Source organism: Protopterus annectens, chromosome 16.part0 (genome assembly GCF_019279795.1).
Source record: "Protopterus annectens isolate FY-2018-M chromosome 16.part0, PAN1.0, whole genome shotgun sequence".
Lineage (NCBI taxonomy): Eukaryota > Metazoa > Chordata > Ceratodontiformes > Protopteridae > Protopterus > Protopterus annectens.
The window spans coordinates 6,247,907-6,271,116 of NC_056750.1; the positions used below are offsets into that span (position 1 = coordinate 6,247,907).

At 39.2% G+C, this 23,210-nt stretch overlaps 1 protein-coding gene across 1 annotated transcript in view; it reads left to right on the forward strand.

The window, feature by feature from the left end:
* CCDC180 (coiled-coil domain containing 180) overlaps positions 1-23,210 on the forward strand; it is a 2,826,277-nt gene that overhangs the window by 1,222,797 nt on the left and 1,580,270 nt on the right. Inside the window, exon 16 of the mRNA XM_044058396.1 lies at positions 10,385-10,511. Within this exon, the coding sequence (XP_043914331.1) occupies positions 10,385-10,511 (127 nt within the window). The remainder of the gene's footprint in view (positions 1-10,384; positions 10,512-23,210) is intronic.

Here is a 23,210-nt window from a genome sequence, read left to right on the forward strand (position 1 = left end):
TGAAATGTCACCTATTCTTTTCTGTCTTCATTCCTGCGTGATTTGCCAGAAAACCACACTTTTATGAGAAACCATTGAAAACTATGGCCTCTAAATGAATGCAGAATAGACAGAGTGTATGTGAGTGAATGAATGTGTGTATGAAAGCAGAAGAGACTATGTGAGAGTTCGAGAGAGAGCGAGAGTGATCTTGTGTGAGTGAATGCATGTATGAAAGCAGAAGACTGTGTGTGAGAGTGAGAGTCAGAGCAATCTTGTGAGAGAGAGTGAGAGCGATCTTACATGTGTGAATCTGTGTATGAATGCAAAAGAGAAAGTGTGTGAAAGAATGTGTGTATGAATGCAGAAGAGGCAGTGTGTGAGAGGTTGAGAGAGTGAGAGTGATCTTGCGTGAGTGAATTTGTGTATGAATGCAGAAGAGCATGTTTGTGAATGAATGTGTGTACAAATGCAGAAGAGACTGTGTGTGAGAGTTTGAGAGAGAGTGAGAGCGATCTTGCTTGTGTGAATGCGTGCATGAATGCAGAAAAGACAGTGTGAATGAATGTGTGTATGAATGCAGAAGAGACTGTGTGTGAGAGATCAAGAGAGAGTGAGAGCGATCTTGCGTGATAATGTATATATGAATGAAGAAGAGAAAGTGTGTGTGAATGAATGTGTATGAATGCAGAAGAGACTGTGAGAGATCAAGAGAGAGTGAGCGCAGTGTTGCATGTGTGAATGTGTGTATGAATGCAGAAGAGACAGTGTGTGTGAATGAATGTGTGTATGAATGCAGAAAAGTCTGTGTGTGTGTGTGAGTCAATGAATGTATATGACTGAAGTTATGTGAAAGTATGCATTCTAATCGGAGTTCTATGAGAAAGACAAAATTATTGTGGAAGTAAAACTGAATAAGATATGGCTGGGATATAAGGTGCAGGTTAAAACTCTTAATAACGCGAAGTGGACTAAAAACATGCCTGAAAATATGTCATATCAGGAAAAAAATACTAACAAAAAAAGAATAAAACAATACCTTAAAAGTTCCCAGCAGTCAGAGAAGTACTGTGATAGAAACTGTTATCACAGTTTGTAAAAGCAAATTGTGACACGAGTGAAAAAATAAATGCAGCAGCTATCTACAACACAAAGGAATTTTCAGTCTCTGACATTCACTGTAATTAGCAAAGGCAGACAAACATGCACAGAACCTGCAGCCTCTGATATTCACACACATATTGTTTTTTTTTCTTTATTATGGATGACTCCACATTTACTACTCAAACATGGCTAGCCACTGATGTATTCCCCAACACCCCTTCTACTACCATAGCTCCTTTGCATGGAATATCAGATGATGGATCCTTTCACAAGGAAAGTCTCCAAATTTCTCTGATGATATAGCCTTGTGGTTATTTAAGTCCTAGGTCTGGGAAATAAGGACTCATACGGAAGAGTTGGATGGACACTGAAAGCCATCATTTATTGGTGGCTGACCAGGATTCCTATCAAACAAAGTGATGTTCATACACAATGTGTGCACCCACAAGTAACATGTTGGGTGTCTTTTAGTCCCCATTCTTTTCATATTGCAGCCTACGAGGTCTCTGGTCTCAACTGCAGGTCACACAGGCAGTGGTGAATTCTGCATCCTCCCATTAACATAGGAGAGACAGTCAATGGTTGCTTCATTTTAACACCAAGCTGGTCTTTCTGGTGTGCCAAATCTATTTCTGAGCCTAGGACTCTGGTAGAACAGGATTGTACTTTGCCTCCGCATCAGCACGCCATCAAAACAAAGGGAATAACACAATGTAGAATCTTTCTAAAAGAGATGTTGTACAGAATGCTGCACAAGGTTGAGAAAACTTTCAACACATCTTTTTGCGATGAATATCAATGACTTTCATCACAAGTTGAGGTCAGGCCTGAAATACAGACAGAGTTCAGCAAAGAACAAATGGGGTTAAAGAAACACCACAGTCAAACCAGAAAGCAGTACACTGTTGCACTAAACTCTGTCACTAAACAAATGCCATGGGACATTTTATCAGAAATTACAATGACAAAAGGTATAGATAAATATCCAAAACCCACTACAGAGAGTATGCAGCTGGTATGACTGGGAAATTAAAAGATGAGACATATAACATAATGGGAGAAGGAAAGAGTCCAGAATTCAGTGCTTTTTCCTGATGCATACTCTTCATGGTTTTGGTACAGATTGACCCTGCATTTCTATCTAACAAAGCAGGTGTGATAAACCTAAACAAGAAACATTCCAGAATAAAGACAGACTAAATAAAGAAGCATCAAAGTTGGGTTGCCAAAACTGCACATACATAGTGTCTGTTAAAGAGTCTTTAAATGAGTCTTTAAAATGACTGCACAGATGAAAAACATATATACTCAGTGTGTCTTACAGAGTCTTTAATGGAATGCTGAGCTAATAAAGTTCACATTCACTGTTTTTAAATAATAGTCTGTAAATTAATTAGGACTGGGAAGGTGGTTCCCCACCTCTAACGAGAGCAGAAGCTTCTACATAACAACTACCTGAGCTTGAGTTCCAATGATGCCTGGAGTGCCTTTTTTAATTATGTAGTGTCTGTATGAGTGCTGGATGGACTTTTTTTTCTGGTTTCTATGGACAGAGCCTTGTAGACTTTTAATACCCAGAGGCTTGCTCAGTTCAGTACTCTTCAGTGCTGGGCTATTCCGAAGACAAGAAGGACTACTCAGAAGGGGAAGACTACAAAGACTTTTTCCATCCATATTTCTACTGATTCTAACACCACATGGACTTCATCAGCTTCCTAGGACTTTGTCTGCAGTGTTCCAGCCTTTAGTGAGAGCAGAGGCTTCCCTGTCACAGCTATCTTTAATTGTGTTCTAGTTAAGGACTGAAATGCCTGGCTTTGATTAGCTAACTTCTACAAGGGTCACTGACTGGATTTTGATTGGCTGGCTTCTGTGGCGGCACAGCCTTACAAACTATAAACACGTAGGGGCTGCCTCAGTTCATTAAGCTGATGCAGTTCTGCAATAGTAAAAAGCAATTTAACTCTGTTGGTTAATCAATGCAAGAGCCAGATGTACACTATGTAAGGGAACCTCTTCATCCATGTTATACATATAATAAATGTTACTGCCTTCTCTTGCTCGGCTTAGTTGCATTATTGTGATTGATTTATTAACATCTTACTAAGTACAGTAAAACTTTTGTCTTTTTTAAACTTGTTCACTTACTGACTGACTACAGTTCACCTAGATGGTATGAATACATAAATGAAAACCCAGTTACTAATCTCTGAAAGAATACACTAAAGATGAACTAATCTGTAGAGTTCGAGGTTGACTCAAGAAGGGAAGGACCCATAGGATCTATTACTTTTGTGGATCATTAAGACAAACAAGAAGCAGCAAAGCCTTTCATGCCAAAACAAAAAAAAGGAAAAAGAAAAGCGAAAGTCTGAGGTCACTCCTCCTAAACTTTAAACCAAAATTTATGTTACATAGAAGCAGTTTGTTAAACCCATGGAAAGGTCAAGGAACCCGCTAGGGGTGCCTGAATGGTGAATAATGATTTGAAAAACGGGGAAGCTAAGCAGGTCCCGTTTCTGCAACAAAAAGAAAATGACACCAAGACTGAAACCAACCAGGTACTATTTTTCTATGGGATGTACACACAATTGTCTAAAAAGAGTTCTTCAACACTGAATCAACAAATGTCTGCATGATCAGAATATGCTAGTGTCAAGAATGGTGCTTTGGTGATCAAGGACACTGTAATCAGAATTTAATTTTCCCTTTCATGCAGAGACACTGTGGCTATAATTAAGTTTAGGGGCTCAGGGTAAAGTTTACTGCATGGGGCTGTGGAAAGTCTGTTCTCACAGAAAATGTCTGTCTTCCTTTTTCAGCAGGCAACTTTCGACTGTGGTTGCTAGCAAATTCACTATCAATAAATAGATCATCAAGTAACAGTCTTATATTCCTCTTTGAACAGTGTTTGAATACAGGTCTCTCCTAAGGCAGTATGTGAAAGTAAAGACTATAAAGGAAACTATGATAAAAACAATCGATCTGCAAATGTACACTACAGAGATAACTAACTAAAGACAGAGAAATGCTGGAAAAAAAAGAGGAAAATAGTCTTTATCAAAAGTATGAGACAGATGCAGCTGTATTTCTGATCGCCGTAGAGGTGATTTGGATTTGTACTTTTTAAATTATTCATACCTTTTGTGTGACTCCTTTTTCCCTGATGGTTTGTGCCTCCCAAATATGTATGTGATCACTCTTAAGGAGAATAAGTTTGTTAAATAAAATGTAAAAATATATCTAGTTTACTTAACTAGATATTTTCACTTCTAATGGAAAATGTAAAGCTGCTTCTTTTGATTTAAAGTGACAGACAACGTTGATGGAACAACCAATATATGAATATATATACACCATTACTCCAAGTAGCAGAATAGTGAGTGGTACTGGTGCTATGATACATAGTGTTTTATGTCAGAATAATTATTGGTACTGGTGGTATGATCCACAGTGTTACTGACAATGGATTTTTTTTGAAAGGTAATAGATTGGATAAATGCCAATGCAGTTCAAAAGTTAGTGAATTTTAGGTCTATATGAGAAAAGAGGAAATGTAACAGTTGTGCTGATAACTGCTAATCAGTCATTTTGAGGTATTGTTAGGGTAGTAGTACTTGCATATAATTTGATGTATTGTATGGTAATGGAATGGTGCATTTATTTGAACATCCTATGCATTTCTGATGTGTGGCTATGTTTTGCAGTTAAATCAAAATGGCTGCAGTACATAGTGATGAGGATGGATGCATTCCTGGTGTAATTGAACAATGCTGTATTGTACAATTTAACAGTCAACACATGAAGCCTCTACTATTACTGGACAATTTTTTCTTTGTTTGGAAACAGAATGAATGACAGCTGATGTTGGGCTTGCTAATGCAGACCTACTGAAAAGTGTAAAGGAAGCACTGTTACTATATTGGTGTTGCCAGGTGAGGAGTTGCAGCATTCTACCTGTCGCTCCTCCCTCTCTAACATAGATGATAAGCAGGCGGGGTATTTCATTTAGAATTTAGATGCTTTATACATAGAAACACATCAAGATGGATAGCAGCATCATAAAATATAAACAAACTGGTTAATAGTCAGACCTTAAATGCATACTTGCTTACATCTCAACAGTCAGGCTCGCACGTGCTCCATATTTATACACTTCTACAAGTCCTTGGATCACTTCTAAAAGGTACATACACACACACACTGATCTACTTCCTCCCTCTTAAAAAGATTGCCCTTAATAAAAGCAACATTACAGTTAGACATGCATAGACATTACAAGCAAACACAATCTTCATGTCCAACTTGCCACGTATCTGTTACATGGTCTGGAGTCTGGACTATAAATGATGGATTAGTCAACATTCCAAGTGTGTGTGTGTGTGTGTGTGTGTGTGTGTGTGTGTGTGTGTGTGTGTGTGTGTGTGTGTGTGTGTGTGTGTGTGTGTACGCACGCTATAGGAAAAATAATAGCATCACTACAGGCTGTATTCCAAATATACACAGAGAAACAAATGTATTGTTCTACTCAGGAAATGCAAGCAAGACATAAAAAGTATGCCCATGACAGTGGGGGTAGATGCACACAGAGTACTAGATAAGGTGTAACTTGTTGCTGGATGACATGTGATGTAGTAACAGAGTTCAGAAGAACATTTTGTCATTATATTATAAATGTTAATGAAAAATGGCATACCAACTCCACAGTTACACAACAGTAGAGAAATGTGAATAGGCCATGACTGCTGAAAAAGTGGCTTTCAGTGACAAAGCATTTGATGTTTTGTCAATCTGGCAAATCACCATCGAACAACCCTCATGTTCCTGTGACAGTAAAGGTGTCCATATATTTTTGCAGAAAGTTTCACATTGCAGTTTTGGAATTATTTATTTTAATGCAATTCTAACTGGTTTATCCATATTCTAGCATTTTTATTTACTTATTTTTTGTTATTTATTTGATTGCTTGCTTGTTTGTTGGTGAGTGAGGATTAAAATTATTTTGCTGCTTGTGTCCTGAAGAAATTGTTTGTCCAGCAAAACAATAATCTGGCAACTACTTTTTCTCTGAGTTTGTTTGCTTATGTTTGACACACTTGCTTGTGTGTGACTACAGTAAGAAAAGTTAGAGAAATAACAAAGCTGTTTGTGATGACCAGTGAAGTAAGTAGTGAATGAATTTCTATAAATTTGGCATAATATTTCCATTGGCTATGTTTGCTTAATTTTATGACTGAATTTCACAGGTTGTTGTTGCATATTTATACTGTAACAAGCAAAAGAGTATATTTCTAGGCAACATACACAAATCTGATTTCCCTTCATTGATTCTATTTAAGTAACTAGTACTAGCGTATTATCTTAACAAGGTCTGAGACTGTAGGATCTTTCAATGATTCACACATTCTGTCACACATCTATGCCAATAATTGTTAGCCATAACATTAAAGTGGTAAGGTGGCAACTTTATTCTACAGATTGCTTACTTTTTAAATGTTTAGTATGAAATGGCATATTGTGTGGTAAGAGAAATGAAGGCAATAGTCATTGAACATCTAAGGCAGAACATGAGGGTTTGTTTGCTAGATGGTTTAGATGCTGTCATTAAATACCATGGAGTTGCTGATGAATAACTTGAGAAGAGACTTTGAACTATGATTGTAGCGAAGTGAAATCTTGAAATGTTGAGGCTGACGTTAAACTGTTTCCCCTTAAAGTGCACCACAGTATTATCAATCCTTCTACATATCAGGGGAGCAGAACCCACAACTTTCTGCACCATTTGTGTTCCTATCTTGTGCATTAAGCCCAGTTCATTTAAAACACATATACTAGATTCCACCAGGAACATATCTTGTCACCACTTATTTCTGATTTTCATGCATTCTTTAGCTTGGAAGGGTGTCCACTATGAGGACCACTACATTGCATATTTCTTGTTTGCAGATCATCTTATGTTTTCGGTCTTGTGCAATGGTGACTTCAAATAAACATTCAAATGATTTGCTGCTGAATGTGAGATAGGATAAAAATCAACTCCAGCAAATCTGAAGTGATAATACCATTCTGAAAAAAGTGTTTTGCTCTTTTCAGGTGTGTGTGAGGTGAGGGCACTTGCAACTTGGGGCAGTGGCTGCAGTCTTGCAAGCGCCTTCTTAAAGCAAGAAATCTGGGCAAAAGTATATTAATAATGGGGCGACAAAGGCCCCAAAAATAGGGACAGATGTTAAACATTGTTCCTATAAACTTAGAAAGTTGCTGGAATGACAGATTTTACATTGTTATATATTTTCTGAAGGATATGAAGTCTAAAACTGAAATGTCTGTCATTATTTAATATCATTTAATGACATCAATCCTCCATGATTTGACAGAAAACTACAAGTTTTATGAGGAATGGACCAAAATAAGAGGCAAAATTTGGACATTTTAGTTTTATACAAGTGCAAAGCTTTACAAAACATAGTATTATCATGGATGAGATTTAATGTGCATCGGAAGTTTTGAGTTTGTATGCATAGAAATTTATGGATGGTGAAATGCTTGAAATCCTGTAAGATTTATTTCATTTCAGCAGTTTAGTTTTGTCTGGTAAGAGGTTTTTATTATTTTTTAAATGCAGATTTTTTTATTTTTATTCAACAGCATTCAATTTAACATGGACAAATTTATAATAATAATAAAAAAAAAAGTAGAAATCAGAAGACAGTGATGGTAGTATGTCGAGTGTTGCTTTGCCCAGCCCCAGAACATCAGCAGCTGATACCTCTAGTACTTTAATTGGCACTGGTTCTTTTAAAGCTAAATTGAAAACTGTTGTTTGCCATTACGATGAAGATTATCTGTCATTTGGCTTTATATCTAATGAAGACAATCCACCACATTCCACATGTGTAATTTGTGGCGAAAAATTAACAAACTAAGCTATAGTTTCAAGTAAATTAAAAAGATATTTGAAAATGAAACATTCTCACTTGTGCAAAAAGCCGGTTGAATATTTTAAAAGACTTTTACTGAATAACACCAATCAAGCAAAAAGATGGACTACATTTGTAACAGTAGCAGAAAAATCCCAAGAAGCAAGTTATGTGATTGCAGAAATTGTTGCTAAAAAAATTAAATCTCACACAACTGCAGAATCTGTAATTTTACCAGCATGCCATAAAATTGTAAATATCATGTTTGGCAAAGAACACAAAAAGGAGGTTTTAAAAATTCCAATGTCATATAACACCATTTGTCAACATATTCAGGATTTGTCCCAAGATGTTGAGTTGCAAGTGATATCTCACATTAAAGAAGTAGATATGTTTTCTATTCAGCTGGATGAATCAACTGGTGTGACTGGCAAAGCTTATCTTCTAGCATTCAGTAGATTTATTTATAAAGAACAGATTATAGAACAGTTTTTATTTTGTAAACCACTCCCAGAAACAACGAGGGGCCAAAATATTTTTGATGTTGTTGACAATTACTTCAGTTGCCATAACTTGTCTTTGGATTCATACATCAGTATTTGTATGGATGGTGCCCACTCTGTGTCAGGAAGTGTAAAAGGATTTGTTGCACTGGCTTAAAAAAAGAATCCTAGAATTATTTTTACTCATTGTTTCTCCATAGAGAAGTACTAGCGTCAAAAATCATTGATACCTGAGCTTGAACAAGTACTAGACGAGACTGTCACAATTGTCAGTTATACTAAAAGCAGGTCATTAAATTCGAGATTGTTTGCAGCACTATGTTCCTCAATGGAAGCTTCTCACACGCAGTTGTTACTGCATACAGAAGTTTGGTGGTTATCTCGTGATCGAGTTCTATCAAGATTTTATGATCTAAAGGAGGAAGTTGTAACTTGTTTGACAACTCTGCAATCTCAGTTACATTTTCTCAGTGATGAGCTTTGGTGCAATAAAGTTGCATTTCTTGGTGAATTATTTCAGTCTTTGAACACACTTAATATGCAAGGAGAGCGTGAAAATATTCTTACTTCCGCTGATAAAATTAATGCTTTCAAATTAAAGCTAATGCTTTTGGAAGAAAGAATCAGAAGAGAGAATGCAGTAGGAATGTTTGAGCTAACGAACACTTCATCCTTTCTCAATGCGGTATTTGTGCGAATCAAGTTTTTCGCAAAGAACAAGAATAGATTACGGCTGGAAACCCTGGAAGATGATTTAAGAGTATGCCTGTCCAAAATTCGACACATTCTAAAACAATGTCAGTCTCAGATATCTCATTAAATATTAAATGCAAGTAAAACAAGAGGAAAAGACTTTGTAAATCAATCAAAAGTATACCTATTTTTTGTCAAGTCTGCAAAAACGTAATATATTTTTTGGTGTGCCATGAAATTGTCGTAATTAGTTTATGTGTGCCATGAGATGAAAAAGGTTGAAAATCACTGATCTAGGGTAATCTAGGGTAATAGAGTTGAACTTGAATTTAAAGACTTTAATCCCAGAATTGTAGAAGGTTAAAAATTGTGATTTTTGCATCTAACTGTTTGAAGATTTTGAAGGAAAAGGTTACCAATTTGTGATCAGATTTAACTTGAGAATGATGCACCTTTGGGGTAGTTGGTATTGATGCCATGTTGGTAAAGACCAGGTCAAGAATATTCTGTCTTCTAGTGGTTTCCTGGACAATTTAGTCCAGTGAGCTTTTGTTTATTAAATCTGTAAATTTTGGGGAATAATTTACACTTTAGGTATAGGGACCCTGGTTTATCTTTGGGTAGTTAAAGTTTTCTAGTATACAGAATCCCTGTTGATTTGAAGTTAATCCAGTGTATATACGACCCTAATGTAATTTTCTGGTAACAGAGGGGCCTTGTAACTTAGTCATAATCCTCTATCTTTTAGAACAAATATTCATATACTATAACAGTGTTTATCACTCATTTTTGTGCTGTACTATTTGCGTTTTACGCTCATATGTGTCACTGTTTTAACTGTTGATTTCAATGGCATGATATAGTAACTCTTCATTTTTCATTATGATTTCATTATAAAAAATTTGTATTGGTTTGTTTTACTAATTTATAGCTAATTTTTATTTGTAATTTGTCTTTAATTTGAATAACTTCTATACTTGATTGATGTAAGTTACATACTCTGATTTTAGTGTATATATATATATATATATATATATATATATATATATAGATATAGATATATATATATATATATATATATATAGATATAGATATATATACATACATATACAAAGAAGTATACCAAATGCAATGTTATTAGCTATGCTTGCCACCAGTACCTCTTTAATGTGTGTTATTCTGTTACAGATATGAGACATTTCATGGAGCCCAGGCAGAAATTGTGGAATCATATCCTGATGCTATTCTAAATGAACTAAATTCCTACAGCAAGTCCCTAAATAAATATTTTGGAGTCAAAGAAGTCTATAATCAGGTATACAATATTTGAAGGCATTGGATAATTTCTGAAATCTTTATATTGACTAAGAAATCAATCAGAAGGCTGTTGCTACACTCTTGATTTTGCTTTATTTACTATTTGACATTGGCCTATGCTTCTCAAATCTTATTTTATAGATAGTGTATTATCTCTAACTAAGGATTCGCCAACATCTAATCCCAACTCTGCCCAACAGTCACATATCACCACATCCACTTTTACCTTCAAACCTGTGCCCATATCCTATATAAAACTACTCTTAAACAAACTTAAACCATGCTCTTCTTCAGCTGATGACCTTCCAAGCGAGTACCTGAAAATATCAGCCAGTAACATTGCCTATCCTGTCTCAATCCTTATAAATAGGTCAATCCAGGAAACCCACATTCCCTTTCTCTTGAAAAAGTTGCATGTTATCCCTACGTATAAAGGAGGACATTCAACAGACATTTAATAACTTTAGACTTATAGCAATCTTATCTCCCCCTCGCCAAAATACATGAAAAATGTATTCTATAACAATTGCCAGACTATCTCCTGGAGGAAGAACACTTATTCCCTACACAACAAGGCTTCCATCCATCCCATAGTATTAGTATTGCCCTTTAACCTACATAGATACTGTCAATAAAGCTAGAGATAATAGCAAACTAATCTCTTCCTTATTTTAGACTTGTCTAAAGCCTCTGACACTGTTTGTCGCAGCAAACTTCTACTTCAAATGTCCTTACTACGTCTCTCCAGCCCACCCTTCTGTGGTTCAAAAGCTACTTATCCAATAATTATCAGTTAGTAAAATGGCACTTTACACTCCCTCCTTACGTCCCTTGCACCATTGGTGTACCACAAGGCTTTATCCTTGGTCCCCTCCTCTTTAACATTTTCACCAGCACCCTCTATACTTCCACATATCAGACCACCCTAATACAATATGCAGATGATTACACTCTCATTAGCACATCTGACAACATGGTACACCTCCAAAAAATTACTCAGGAAGTGTTAACAGCTGCTGAAACATGGCTTCATAACTCGCAACCCATGCTCAACCCAAAAAAGAACAAACTACTACTTTTTTCACCAAATCCCTCTCTCATGAAAAAAAACAAAATTTAAAGACCTCTCTCTGTCAATAATACAACCACTGAAGTCACTTCTTATAGCAAACTATTAGGGATAATAGTGGATGATAATCTTACATCCAACCTGCATATAGAATGTTGCATAAGAAAAACTCATCAAAAACTGTAGATGGTTTACAAACCCAAAAACTTTCTCACTGACGCATCTAAAGCTACATTTGTCACTACTTATTTCCTCTTCACACTTCTTTATGGTTCTCCCATATTTACTAACTTCCAGGCTTCACAAAAATTAAAACTTGAACAATGCTATAACAAAGTTTATAAATTTGCAGCACATACCCCTTTTAGAACCCACCACAGTGTGGCACTGAAGACTAAATTGGTTAGAACTGCCACATTAGCTAACATATACACAGCTTCTTACCACATGTAAAATTATCCAGCATCCATCTGCCTGTCCAGCACTAAAAAAACATTCTACACAACTATGGTCCCAGTCGGTTATTGTGATACAGTGACCAAAAACTCCTGTCTGTCTACAAACCTAGCAAATAATGCTGGGCATTGTCTGTACTCTTGAAGAACTTTGTGGCTTTTTTTTGGCTGTTAACGTAGTTTGTTTCACTCGTACAAGGTTGCTAAGGCCTGGAACTCTTTATCTTTATCCATCAGGTCTATATCCTCCCTCTCATCTTTCAAAAGCAATCTGAAAGACTCTCTAGCTAAAATCTAGCTCTGTTCTTGCTCAAATCCAGGATAAACTATATCCCTACATGTGAACAGATAGCTTTTCATCCTTATACTTCCTTAGTCTCCCTTCTTCACTTACTTCCTTACTGCTGTCTAATTCTTTTCCCTAACTTTCTCTGTAAATATACCATGTCTGTTTTCCCTCACTTCATATTGAAATTCCTATTTATATTAGACTAACTTACTTTTAATTTCTCTACAAACTGTTCTCTAAATATTAAATGATTGTCATGTACCTTGTATTGATTTTTAACCAATGTTTTTATATTCTGCCTAATTTGCTAAAATTATTTAAACTGCAGATGTATTTGTTTTATTTCTGAAGACTATAACATTATTGTTCTTACAATGTTTTGTACTAATTTGAAAATTTTCTCCCCAGGCCTCCACTGAAAATGGGTTTCAGTAATCAAATATCAGGAAATAAATAGTGTATCACATCAAGCAACAACATGTGTGACTGTTTCCAGTTCTGTTTTAGAGAACCTGCATTTGTCTGATTCTCCCATATGTTCAGTGGACTTTCTAAACCAATGTGTACATAGTCCATTATTTTGGGCCACAAAATACGACTATAAATTATTATTATTTTTTAGACCCATTGCTCATACTACTGTTGTGAATGTGTATGGATATCCTTCTTCCACATTGCCCTTATTTCTGCCTGCCAATCCTGGTATTTTATGACTTTGTGTCTCTTTGTAAGTAAGACACTGTAATCCTTAGGTCTAGAAATTTAAACGATCAATGCTACTTTTGTCTTCATTTCACAGGCTACTATATTTGCTTTTCCTGCATCTGTTTTTTGAACTGTTGGTAATGGGTGATCCAATATGATATAAAGTTCATCATTTTCTATAATGCTTTGTGACTTATATTTCCAGTGCTTTTCAGCTACTTATTATTTATTTATTTATTTCAGTTTGATGAACGGGGGAGTCCACTGGGCCATGAAGAGCCCATTTTCAGTGGAGGCCCGGGGAGAAAAGTTCCAAGGAAAACAAACAAAATTTATACAGAACATACATGATGTAATATAAACATTGTTATTGAGAAAAATACAGCATGATACATATAAACATATAATCATTGAACATTGTAAATTAGGCATACAAGTGCTTATAGCAGTAGTACATACAAGATCATGTTTTTTTTTTTTTGATGATATGGAGTAGGTCATCCCATAATTTGGGAGAGGTCATCCCAGGTGCAGTAGGAGAATTGTCCAGGGGAGGCAAGGTAGAAGTATAAGTCATGGTATATAAGTGTTGTGTATGATGGAGAAAGAGAATGAGAGAGGGTCAGATGGGAGGTTAAGTTGGAGCATGACATGGGCATTCCCATTTGTAAGACAGATGAGAGAACAACTGAGATTTGAAATTTTACGGTTAGATATATTGCAAAGGAGGGGGAAGAGAGTTACACTGTTTAACTATGGAGCAGGATAATAGTGGAGGATAATAGTGGTTGGCCTGGCGAATGTAAACTTGTAGGAGATTTTGATTTTCAGATCTGAGTGAGTGGTTAGGGATGTATGGGGTTAAGGCTGTAGTGAGTGAGGGGCAGTTTGCAGGTTTGAAGATGAGCTTGCGAGCAGTGGTGAGTTGCAGATATCTCAGGTAGTTGGGAAGTTTGAGCCAGTGCAGAGTATGGAGGGAGTAGCAGTGGTAGGATGTTTTTTGAATTGGTTGCGAATTTGCAAATTTTGTAGTAACAGGATTTGAGTTTGGATTGAAGACCAAGCTGGAGATTTGTGAACAGAGGAGTGCCATACGTTAAGAGAGGGGAGAAGGTAGGAGGATGCAAGAATTTGTCTGGTGGAGGGGCTGAAGTAGTGGTTGTGTCTGTAAAGGAGGCCTATTTTTTGATGGGTTTTCCTGATTGAGGAATGAATGTGGGTGTCAAATTTTAGGATTTCATCAATGGCGATGCCTAGCAGTTTGATAATGGGAACAATTTCAAGGAGAGTGTTATTCTGGCTGAGTATGGTGAACAAGTTTTTGTCGATAGTGGAATTTCTGGAAGGAGTAAAAATCATTAGATCTGAAGTAGTTTACTTAATTTGGTCTTCAACCTGTGGGTTACGGATCCGTATTGGATCCGAGCCACAAAATCACTATCATCTGCTGTGAGCTCCAAGCTCCGCCCCTTACCCATAATACACCTCCACTATCTTCCAACCCCAAGATCTCATTTGCTGTGGCTTGACTAAAGCATCATGATCCTGAACTCAGAGTTAGTGAGTTGGGATTTTGCTAAAGTAAACAGTTTTTTCTTACATTTCTTGAGTGTAGTTGTTAGTTTAGCTTCCCTCTCCTCCTCCCCTCGCTGGTGCATCATGTTTAGGGATTTTCAGCTGTCTTTTAGTAGTTTTCAGTGTCAGACTAGTTAGTGTGTTACTTCTCCTCCCCCATCAGTGATCTGTGTGCCTTGAGTGTGTGGTGAGTGGGTTAGAGTTGGAAATAGTTAGTTTCTTCCTCTTTTTTCCTTCTTTGATTGTGTGTATTATTCAACATTTAGTGACATGGCTGATTCCAAGCCAGTATTTAAAAGGTGTACTGAGTGTGGCCATAAATTGTCACCTGCCGATGGACACACTCTCTGCGTTATGTGCTTGGGAGTAGCACATTTGAATACAGACTGTGCCATTTGTTTGGGTTTTAACCCATGTGCTTTTAAAGATAGACGGGCTAAGTTGGCCCTGAAAGGCCTTCTACCCATTACCAAGGTGGCTGCCTCTTCCACTGCTTCGGTCACAGCGGCTGCTGTGGCCGCCACTACTTCCTCTCTTGCCCTTGCTTCTCCTTCCTCCCAGGCTGGGACTCAACCTCCCATTTTAAAGCCTGTGGAAGTGGAGTGCAGAAGGGGCAGAGAGAAGAAGAGAGAGCATAGGGAAAAGCATAAGAGGTCTCCGGACCCTTCTTCTACTCCCACCAAAAGTCAGGCTTGGATCCGTGACTCCCCTCAGCTCTGAATTCCGGAATTATCCCTGGAGCCGGAGGAGACACGACCATCATCTAGGGCCTCAGTTCCTCGACCCGCTAGGTCGGAGTCCATGGCCTCGTCGAGGTCCACTCGTAGCTTATCAGAAGCTGACATGGATAAAATGATGAGGAGGTTTATTTGTACTCAGATCCAGATGGGAGTCTTGCCAGCCCCCTCTCCTTCTGGAGGGGGGAGCTTGCTTCCTTTCTTTACACCAATTTCTCCTTCTCTGATTCATCCACCCGGTTCAGAGTACTTGGATCCGAGGATGGCCTTAGGGGGTCGACGCTGATGGTACCTGTCTCCTCGACACTGACAGCTGCCTAGACTGTGTCAGATCTGACCAGTTCGGGTCCGAGCGGCTCTCAGAGCCAGAGCCTGGTTGTCAGATCCAAGGGTACAGAACTTTTTTCATCGGTGCCGACTTTGTCTGGCCAAGTTCCCCCCTCGGAGCTCTGTCTACCTTGGGCCCGGCTCCAATTCTCACATTGGATCCAGGGAGAGAGGCTTCCTTAATGGTGCCCCAGGAGGCTCATTCTCCCTCGGCATTCAATGTGGTAGAAAGGGTTCTCTCCACTGGATCGAGACCCTTGACTATTTCCTCGGACTCCGCCCTGACTCACTTGGCTCTGTCTATGAATCCCATCATTTTACCAGAGGGACAGCCCATGCTCGAGGAGCCCCAGGTGGTTCCCTCAGAAAAACAAGTGGCTTCTGAGTTCCCCCTGGAGAGCCCCACCAGCGATGTCAGAGGGGGCACTTGGACACCCAAAAGACCCTCTCTGAGGGCACAGATTTAGATGATGATGAGGAAGGTTCCCCCAGATTACCTCCTGAGGATGTCTCCTTTGGAGACATCATGGAAATCCTACACGAGAGGGGAGGTTGGTCCACTCCCAAACCTTCTTCTGACGAATCCATGTTCCTGGAGGCATTTGGCATGGGACCATCTACGTCCTGGGTGTCCCCTCCCATAGATCCCCTGGTTGACCTGGTCACCTCACATGCCTGGAAGGAGCCGGACACTGTGGAACCAATCCCGAAATATCCAGATAAGATCTTGTGTCCACCCACAGATAGACCACCATGGAACAAGGGCGCCACTGTAGATGCTATAGTGGTAGCAGCAGCCACTAAAAAGGAACTAGCCGAGAACAGTTCATTAGTTTATCCCCCCTACCGACAGTCTCAGATGATGGACTGCTTAGGGAAGCGAGTTTATGCATCAGTGACATTTTCCATCAGGGTGCTGAACTACCTGGCCCATATCAGAGACTACAGTGCGACCTGGTCAAGGAACTGGCTGAGTCTCCCCCTAAGTCCATGTTGCAGGAGGACAGAGACACATTCTCCGTGAGGATGGCCACTTTAAAAGCAGTCTCCAATATGTCCATGCGACTCTTTTCTCATGCTACTGAAGGAGCAGCTAGGGCAGCTGGGTCTGGCATGTCCATGAGGCGCAACGCCTGGCTCTGACTATGCCAGTTTTTGGAACCTTTCAAGGTGTCCTTTGCCAACGCCCCATATGACAGCTCTACTCTTTTTGGTAAGACAGTCAAAGAGACTTTGGTCCAGAGTGAGAAAGACGGGAATACACTGTCTGCCATCGGAATCCGCTTCTCGAACTCTCAAAGATCCTTTTCCCTGAATCAGAGAGGGCAAAAGAAGATGTAGTTCCGGAAGTCACAGTATTCCCAGGATACTCACCCCAGAGGCAGAGGGGGGACAGGATAGATGCCAGCCCAGATGCAGAGAGGCTCCAAGGAATTTTGGGTTTCGAGAACCATTCTTGGGCAGGCCCAAACAGCAACCCTGAGGGTTGCCCGACTGCTGTACTTTGGAGGCAGTCTGGGGTCGATTGTCGTTGCACCTGGCAGCATGGGAGTCCATAACATCATTCCACTGGGTGCTTCAGATCATATCCAGAAGATACTCTGTCCCCATTGTGGTTCCTCCCAAACCACCCAAACACCTCCTGGATGTACCACCTGCGCAAAGGGAGGCAGCAGCACTGGAAATCTCCAAGTTGCTAGAGAAATGAGCCGTTTAACCCGTACCCCCAGATCACGTCTGGATCGAGCATCTACTCCAGGTTCTTTTTTGGTGCCAAAGAAGATGGGGGGACTTAAGACCCATTCTAGACCTATCTACCCTGGATCTGTTAGTTGCCAAAGAAAAATTCCAGATGGTCATATTACAGTCCATCATGCCGTACCTGCAAGAGAGTGACTGGATGTGCTCGTTAGACCTCCAGGATGCCTACTATCATATAAAGATGCACAGAAGCTCCAGGAGGTTCCTTTGCTTCTGGCGAGGAGTCAGTCATTATCAATTTCGAGCCCTACCCTTAATCTCACCACAGCCCCCAGGGTGTTCATCAAAGTGATGGCAGTAATAGTGGCTCACCTAAGGCTTCAGGGGATACAGGTCTATCTGTACCTGGATGATTGGCTCCTCACTGCTCCCACCAGGTGTCTACTTTCACAAACCAGGGATTATTTCTTAATGCTTGCTCTTCAGTTGGGGATTACAATCAATGCATCCAAATCACTTCTAAATCCTGTCCAGGTGATAGACTACATTGGAGCAAGGACAGACACACTACAGTGCAAAATTTTTCTGACCACGACGGGAGTGCGAAACCTGAGGATGCATGTTTCCCTGATCTCCCATTCTCATGTTCCCTCAGCAGAATCTGTGCTGAGGGCCTTAGGTTCCATGGCAGTGACCATAATGCTTCTTCCATGCACCCGGTTACATATGCGAGTATTACAGTGGACACTAGCGGTGCAATGGTCCCTGTTGGATCTTCCTTTATCGTATCCAATACACCTCAGTTGAGTCTGCAGGTTGTCCCTTCTGTGGTGGATGTACTCTCCAGAAATCTTGGAGGGACGACCTTTTGTTCCAGCACCCGTCCAAGCCACAGTGACCACAGATGCCTTCCAACTTGGGTGGGGGGGCATTGTTTGGGCAGGACAGTCCAAGGCCTGTGGTCCCCTATCAAGACTAATTTGCATATAAATGTTCTGGAGATGAGGGCGGTCCTTTTGGCGTTGCAGGCCCTTCTTGCCTTTCTTCCTCTGGGAACCATTTCAATTCAATCAGACAACATGTCAGTGGTCTGGTCTGTCAGCAGACAGGGAGGGACCAGATCTTACCACCTTTGTCGTGAGGCCATGAGAGTGTGGGAATGGGTGATCTCCACCGGTCATTTTCTCATAGCAATGCACATTCTGGGACGTCCAACATTCTAGTGGACAGGTTAAGTCGGACTGTTCTGATGCCTTTGGTCTCTGAATCGTTCAGTAGTAGAACAGATCTTTCTGGAGTGGGATCACCCTTGCTGCGATCTCTTCACATCTCCTTCCAACGTGAAGTGCAGCGAGTTCTTCGCTCTGAACCCCAGCCAGGGGAGTCCCCCAGAGATGCTCTAGTCCATGCTTGGCCTCCCAGTTTTCTGTATGCTTACCCTCCAGTACCTCTTATTCCAAGGTTTCTACAGAAAGCTTGTTGACTGGGGAGCAAAGTGATCCTCATTGCCCCATATTGGCCTCACCAGGTATGGTTTCCCTTCCTTTTGTCTCATCTTCTGGCTCCTCCTTGGATCTTAGATCCCATTCAGGATCTCATTTCACACCCCTTGGGGGTCCCTCATCTGAACCCGGAAAGTTTGAAGCTCACGGCTTGGCTGCTTTCTTTCCCCTGATTGCTAGGACTCCTGGATTATCCTCTTCAGTCAGGTCTATTCTGGTGGCAGCTCATAAGTCTTCCACCAGGAAGATTTACCGCAGCAAATGGAAACGTTTATCCTTTTGGGCTTTTCAAAGGAGTTTAGATCATTTCACGGCTCCAATTTCTACCATTCTCAACTTCCTAGCCAGTATTTTTCAACAAGGAGCAAGCTCTTCTACAATCAAAGTTCAATTAGCTGCCATCTCTCATTTTCACGTGGGTGAGAATTCTGCTTCTCTGGCCTCTTCCAGGCTGTATAAAGCCTTTATTAAAGGTACTTTCCTGTTATGTCCTCCAGTCAAGGATCCTGTTCCTCCATGGGACCTTACTATGGTTCTTCAAGCTTTGGTTGCTCTGCCTTTTGAACCTGCTGCAACCACAGATTTTAAGTTTTTGTCTTGGAAGACAGCATTTCTAGTCACTGTCACCAGTGGCGGCTGGTGACTTCAAATTAAAGGGGGGCTGCAGGAGACAGCGGAATGGGTGGGGCCAATGGAAAGGGGTGTGGCCAACTAGAAAAGGGTGGGGCTATGCAAAAAACCACAACAACTGGAACTTTAATTAAATACTCTGCCCTGGGTGCCAAACATCCTTGCGAAAGTCCAGTCAAGACAAAATGAAGTGTAGAAGAAAAAAATATTTCAATGCATTGGCTATATGACAACTTACTTAATATCTAGATGTAAACACAAATGTTGTGATGCATGAAAAAATAAATTACTTTTTAAAAACATTACTGGAATGCCAGTCAGAATCAAGTATAAAAAAAACAAGCAGCACTCAACTCAAACCACTTCTCCTTGCACTGCAGTAATAATTATAATTTATATTCAGCTTTATAAAATTACCAAGTAACATGCTGAAAGTAGCAATCTCTGTGTGATACCCCCACTTGTAAAAATGTTTCTTATCCAAAAAAGACCTGCCTGACAACAACTATCTACTTGTTTCATGGGGAAGACATGATCAATGTAAAAAATGAACAAAAACAAGAAACAAGTTCAAGATAAACTGATTAAAGGATTACTGCACAAGTTATGGACCACACATGATAGACTGGCATTCTATTTAGTTTACGGGTAAAGCCTGCAAAGATGACTGCAAGTCTCTAACAAGTGTAATGAGCTTCTGAAAATACTGTAATCCTGACCTTTATTACAAATACTGTCATATGCATTTCAATACCTAAGGCTTATACGTTATCTAGTTATGTAAATATTCTGTGCATGGCAACAATGAAAAGGCTTTCAATGTTGGTAATTATTTAACAGTATGCTTATTAAAGCTTACTTGCATCTTACAATCTCCGACAAGCTTACCTGATGGTCTTTAAAGCATTGCTACTTAAGCACAGAGCAATAGGGCACTGCGACAACATGCAATTTCTGAATAATAAGAAGCATAAATCAACAGTATAAAAATATGACAGAAAACCAGAACATTTTGCAAAATCAAGGACAGATGAAAAGCCATGGTCGTACTTGTGGTCTACCTTGGATGGGGGAATACTCTGCACACTTACACTGCATAACTGCTCCTTGCCTTGCTTGGACACATCCAGAGCCACTACAATGGGGAGTGGGGTGCAGCAAGTATGTCACAATTTAAAATGTCTGTGACTGACAGTCATGGCTCTGACACTCATACCTCACAGCATGAAATCTGGACAAACCCATACATAGAAGTGGGACACATGCCCAAAAATAAGGCTAATTTTTAAATATTGCTCTTATAAACTTAGAAAGTTGTAGGTCTTGCATTAGTATGAATTTTCTGAAGGGTATGAAATCTGAAACTCAAATGTCTGCCATTATTTTCTAACTTCAAATTTTTGGTGATTTGCCACTAATTTGCCAGAAAACCACAATTTTATGAAAAACAGACCAAAAATGTAATGCAAAAATAGAAAATTGCCCCACAATGCAGCTGGGAACCTGTCAAAGAAGGGACACCTTTTTAATATTAGTACTGTTAACTTGAGCAGCTGACAAAATAAGAGCATCTACATGCATTTCTGAAATAAAAGTAATCTATAACTCTGATCATTGCAGTTATTTATAATTGTAAACCCTCCATGTTTTCTTCCAAAATTGCCATTTTGCAGAGGGATTATTAGGAGGAGAGCAACATTTTGAGCCAAAATTGGTGACAGTTGAGAGGGTTGGATATTCCTAATTCTATAAAGCGATTTATTTGCATGTACCTCTCAACCTCTTAATGCAGGAAATCTGGACAAGGCCAAATATATTGGGGGAACATGCAAACAGTACTAAAAATTGCTCTTGTATAAACTTAAGACAGTTAATAGAATAACAGGTCTTGCTTTAGCATGCTTTTTTCTGAAGGTTATGACGTCTGAACCTCAATGTCTGTCATTTAGTGACTTCATTCCTAAATGATTTGCCAGAAAAATACAAATTTTATGAGGCACAAACTAAAAATAAGAAACAAAAATCTTTTCATTCTGCAAAAATCTGGACAGTTGAGAGGTATAGTTCAGCTGGGGCCGTCTTTGAGTTTGCTGCCCTTCCCCCCTCACAAAATCATGGTTGAATGGAGCCTCCCTCCTGCAGCCATTCCAATGTCTCATTCCTTGGTTATTTCACCCCATTTACTATAAACACTGCAATGTGCATACTGCTTTACTTCTACGATGATTTGGATTTCATTTGAAAGTTTTATTTTGTATTTTACAGCACAAACACTAAAACATCTGCTAAACAAAGCAATGCAGTCTCACAATGAAAATAGACTTGGCAACTTCTCTGTCCTTGAAACTCACATTCATTGAAACAGCATTGAAACCCACATTCAAAGAAGATATATTTTGCCAGTGGCAGATAAAGATTAACTTTGGTCTATTTTCAAAATCATAGGCTCCTTGAACACGAAACATACACGTGCTCTTTGATACACCTTCCTGATTGTATTAAATTATATTCCTTGTACAATACAGTACAGTTGTTAGAGGGCATTTTAAATTTATTGTTTTGAACTTTTTTCCAGTAAACAATGAAACAAAATGCATGCACTATTAATAACAAAACTGCCCAATTCAGAACATTTCCATCATAAAAAGTCTAGTCAAACTTCTACAGTCCACCAGTATCAGTAAATATGCACACTCTGAAGAAGTAAAAGTCATCTAAATAAGTCCACGTTAAAGAAATCTGTAACTAATGAAGAGGTTGCTCTTCAACTCAACTCTTCAACGTCTTGCTCAAACAACTTCATATGTCATTGTTTCATCTACAAATAAAGTGCCTGTTGCCCTTGAGGAATAAATTGCCTATGTTGCATTAAAAAAATAATAAGCTAGTAATATCGTAATAGGGAGTGGATGGAAAACTGATATCAGGTTCATAGTTACTAGGTATCTTCGCCAAAAAGGACTGCAACATCCACCCCATTGCAAAACAGTACAGTATCAGCAATGCATCTTCCTACTGTGGGAGTAGAAGCCACAGCCATCTGCATCAAAAGCCAGTACACTACCTGTTGTGCTATTAACAATGTAAGTAGACTCAGCATAAGCAGCACTAAACTTTTGTTCCCCTGCAGCTCTCAGCTCCTTGTAAAATCTACTCGACACTCAGCAGTATCTCTGAACTTTGCAGCAAAAGAAGTCTGGAAAAAGGCAACATTTGTGGAGGGGGGGACAAAAACCCCAAAACCAGGGACACATTTTAAACATTGCTTGTATAATGTTGGAAAGTTGCTAGAATAGAATGCTGTGTTACCACCATACATTTCACTGCCAAGTTTTGAACCCAGCGGACCCTGTGCAAAACAGTCAGAGCAACATACCACTATGCCAAATCATCTGTTTTGTGAAAGAGAGGAAAACTGAAACTTAAATGGCTACCATTTAGTGAATTCAGTTCTCACCATAGCTCTCAACCTTAGCACAAAAAACCTGGACGAAGCCAATAACGGGGGAATACAGTCCCAAAAATAGGGACAAATTTTAAATATCCATGTTTTAAACTTAAAAAATTGCTAGAATAAAAGGTTTTGTGTTATCATGTACTTTCTGAAGAATATGAAGTCTGAAATTAAAATGCCTGTTATTTTTATTTAACATTTGTAAACCAGGAAAGTCTGACTTGGAACAAAAGCCAATTTTCAGCAGAGCAGG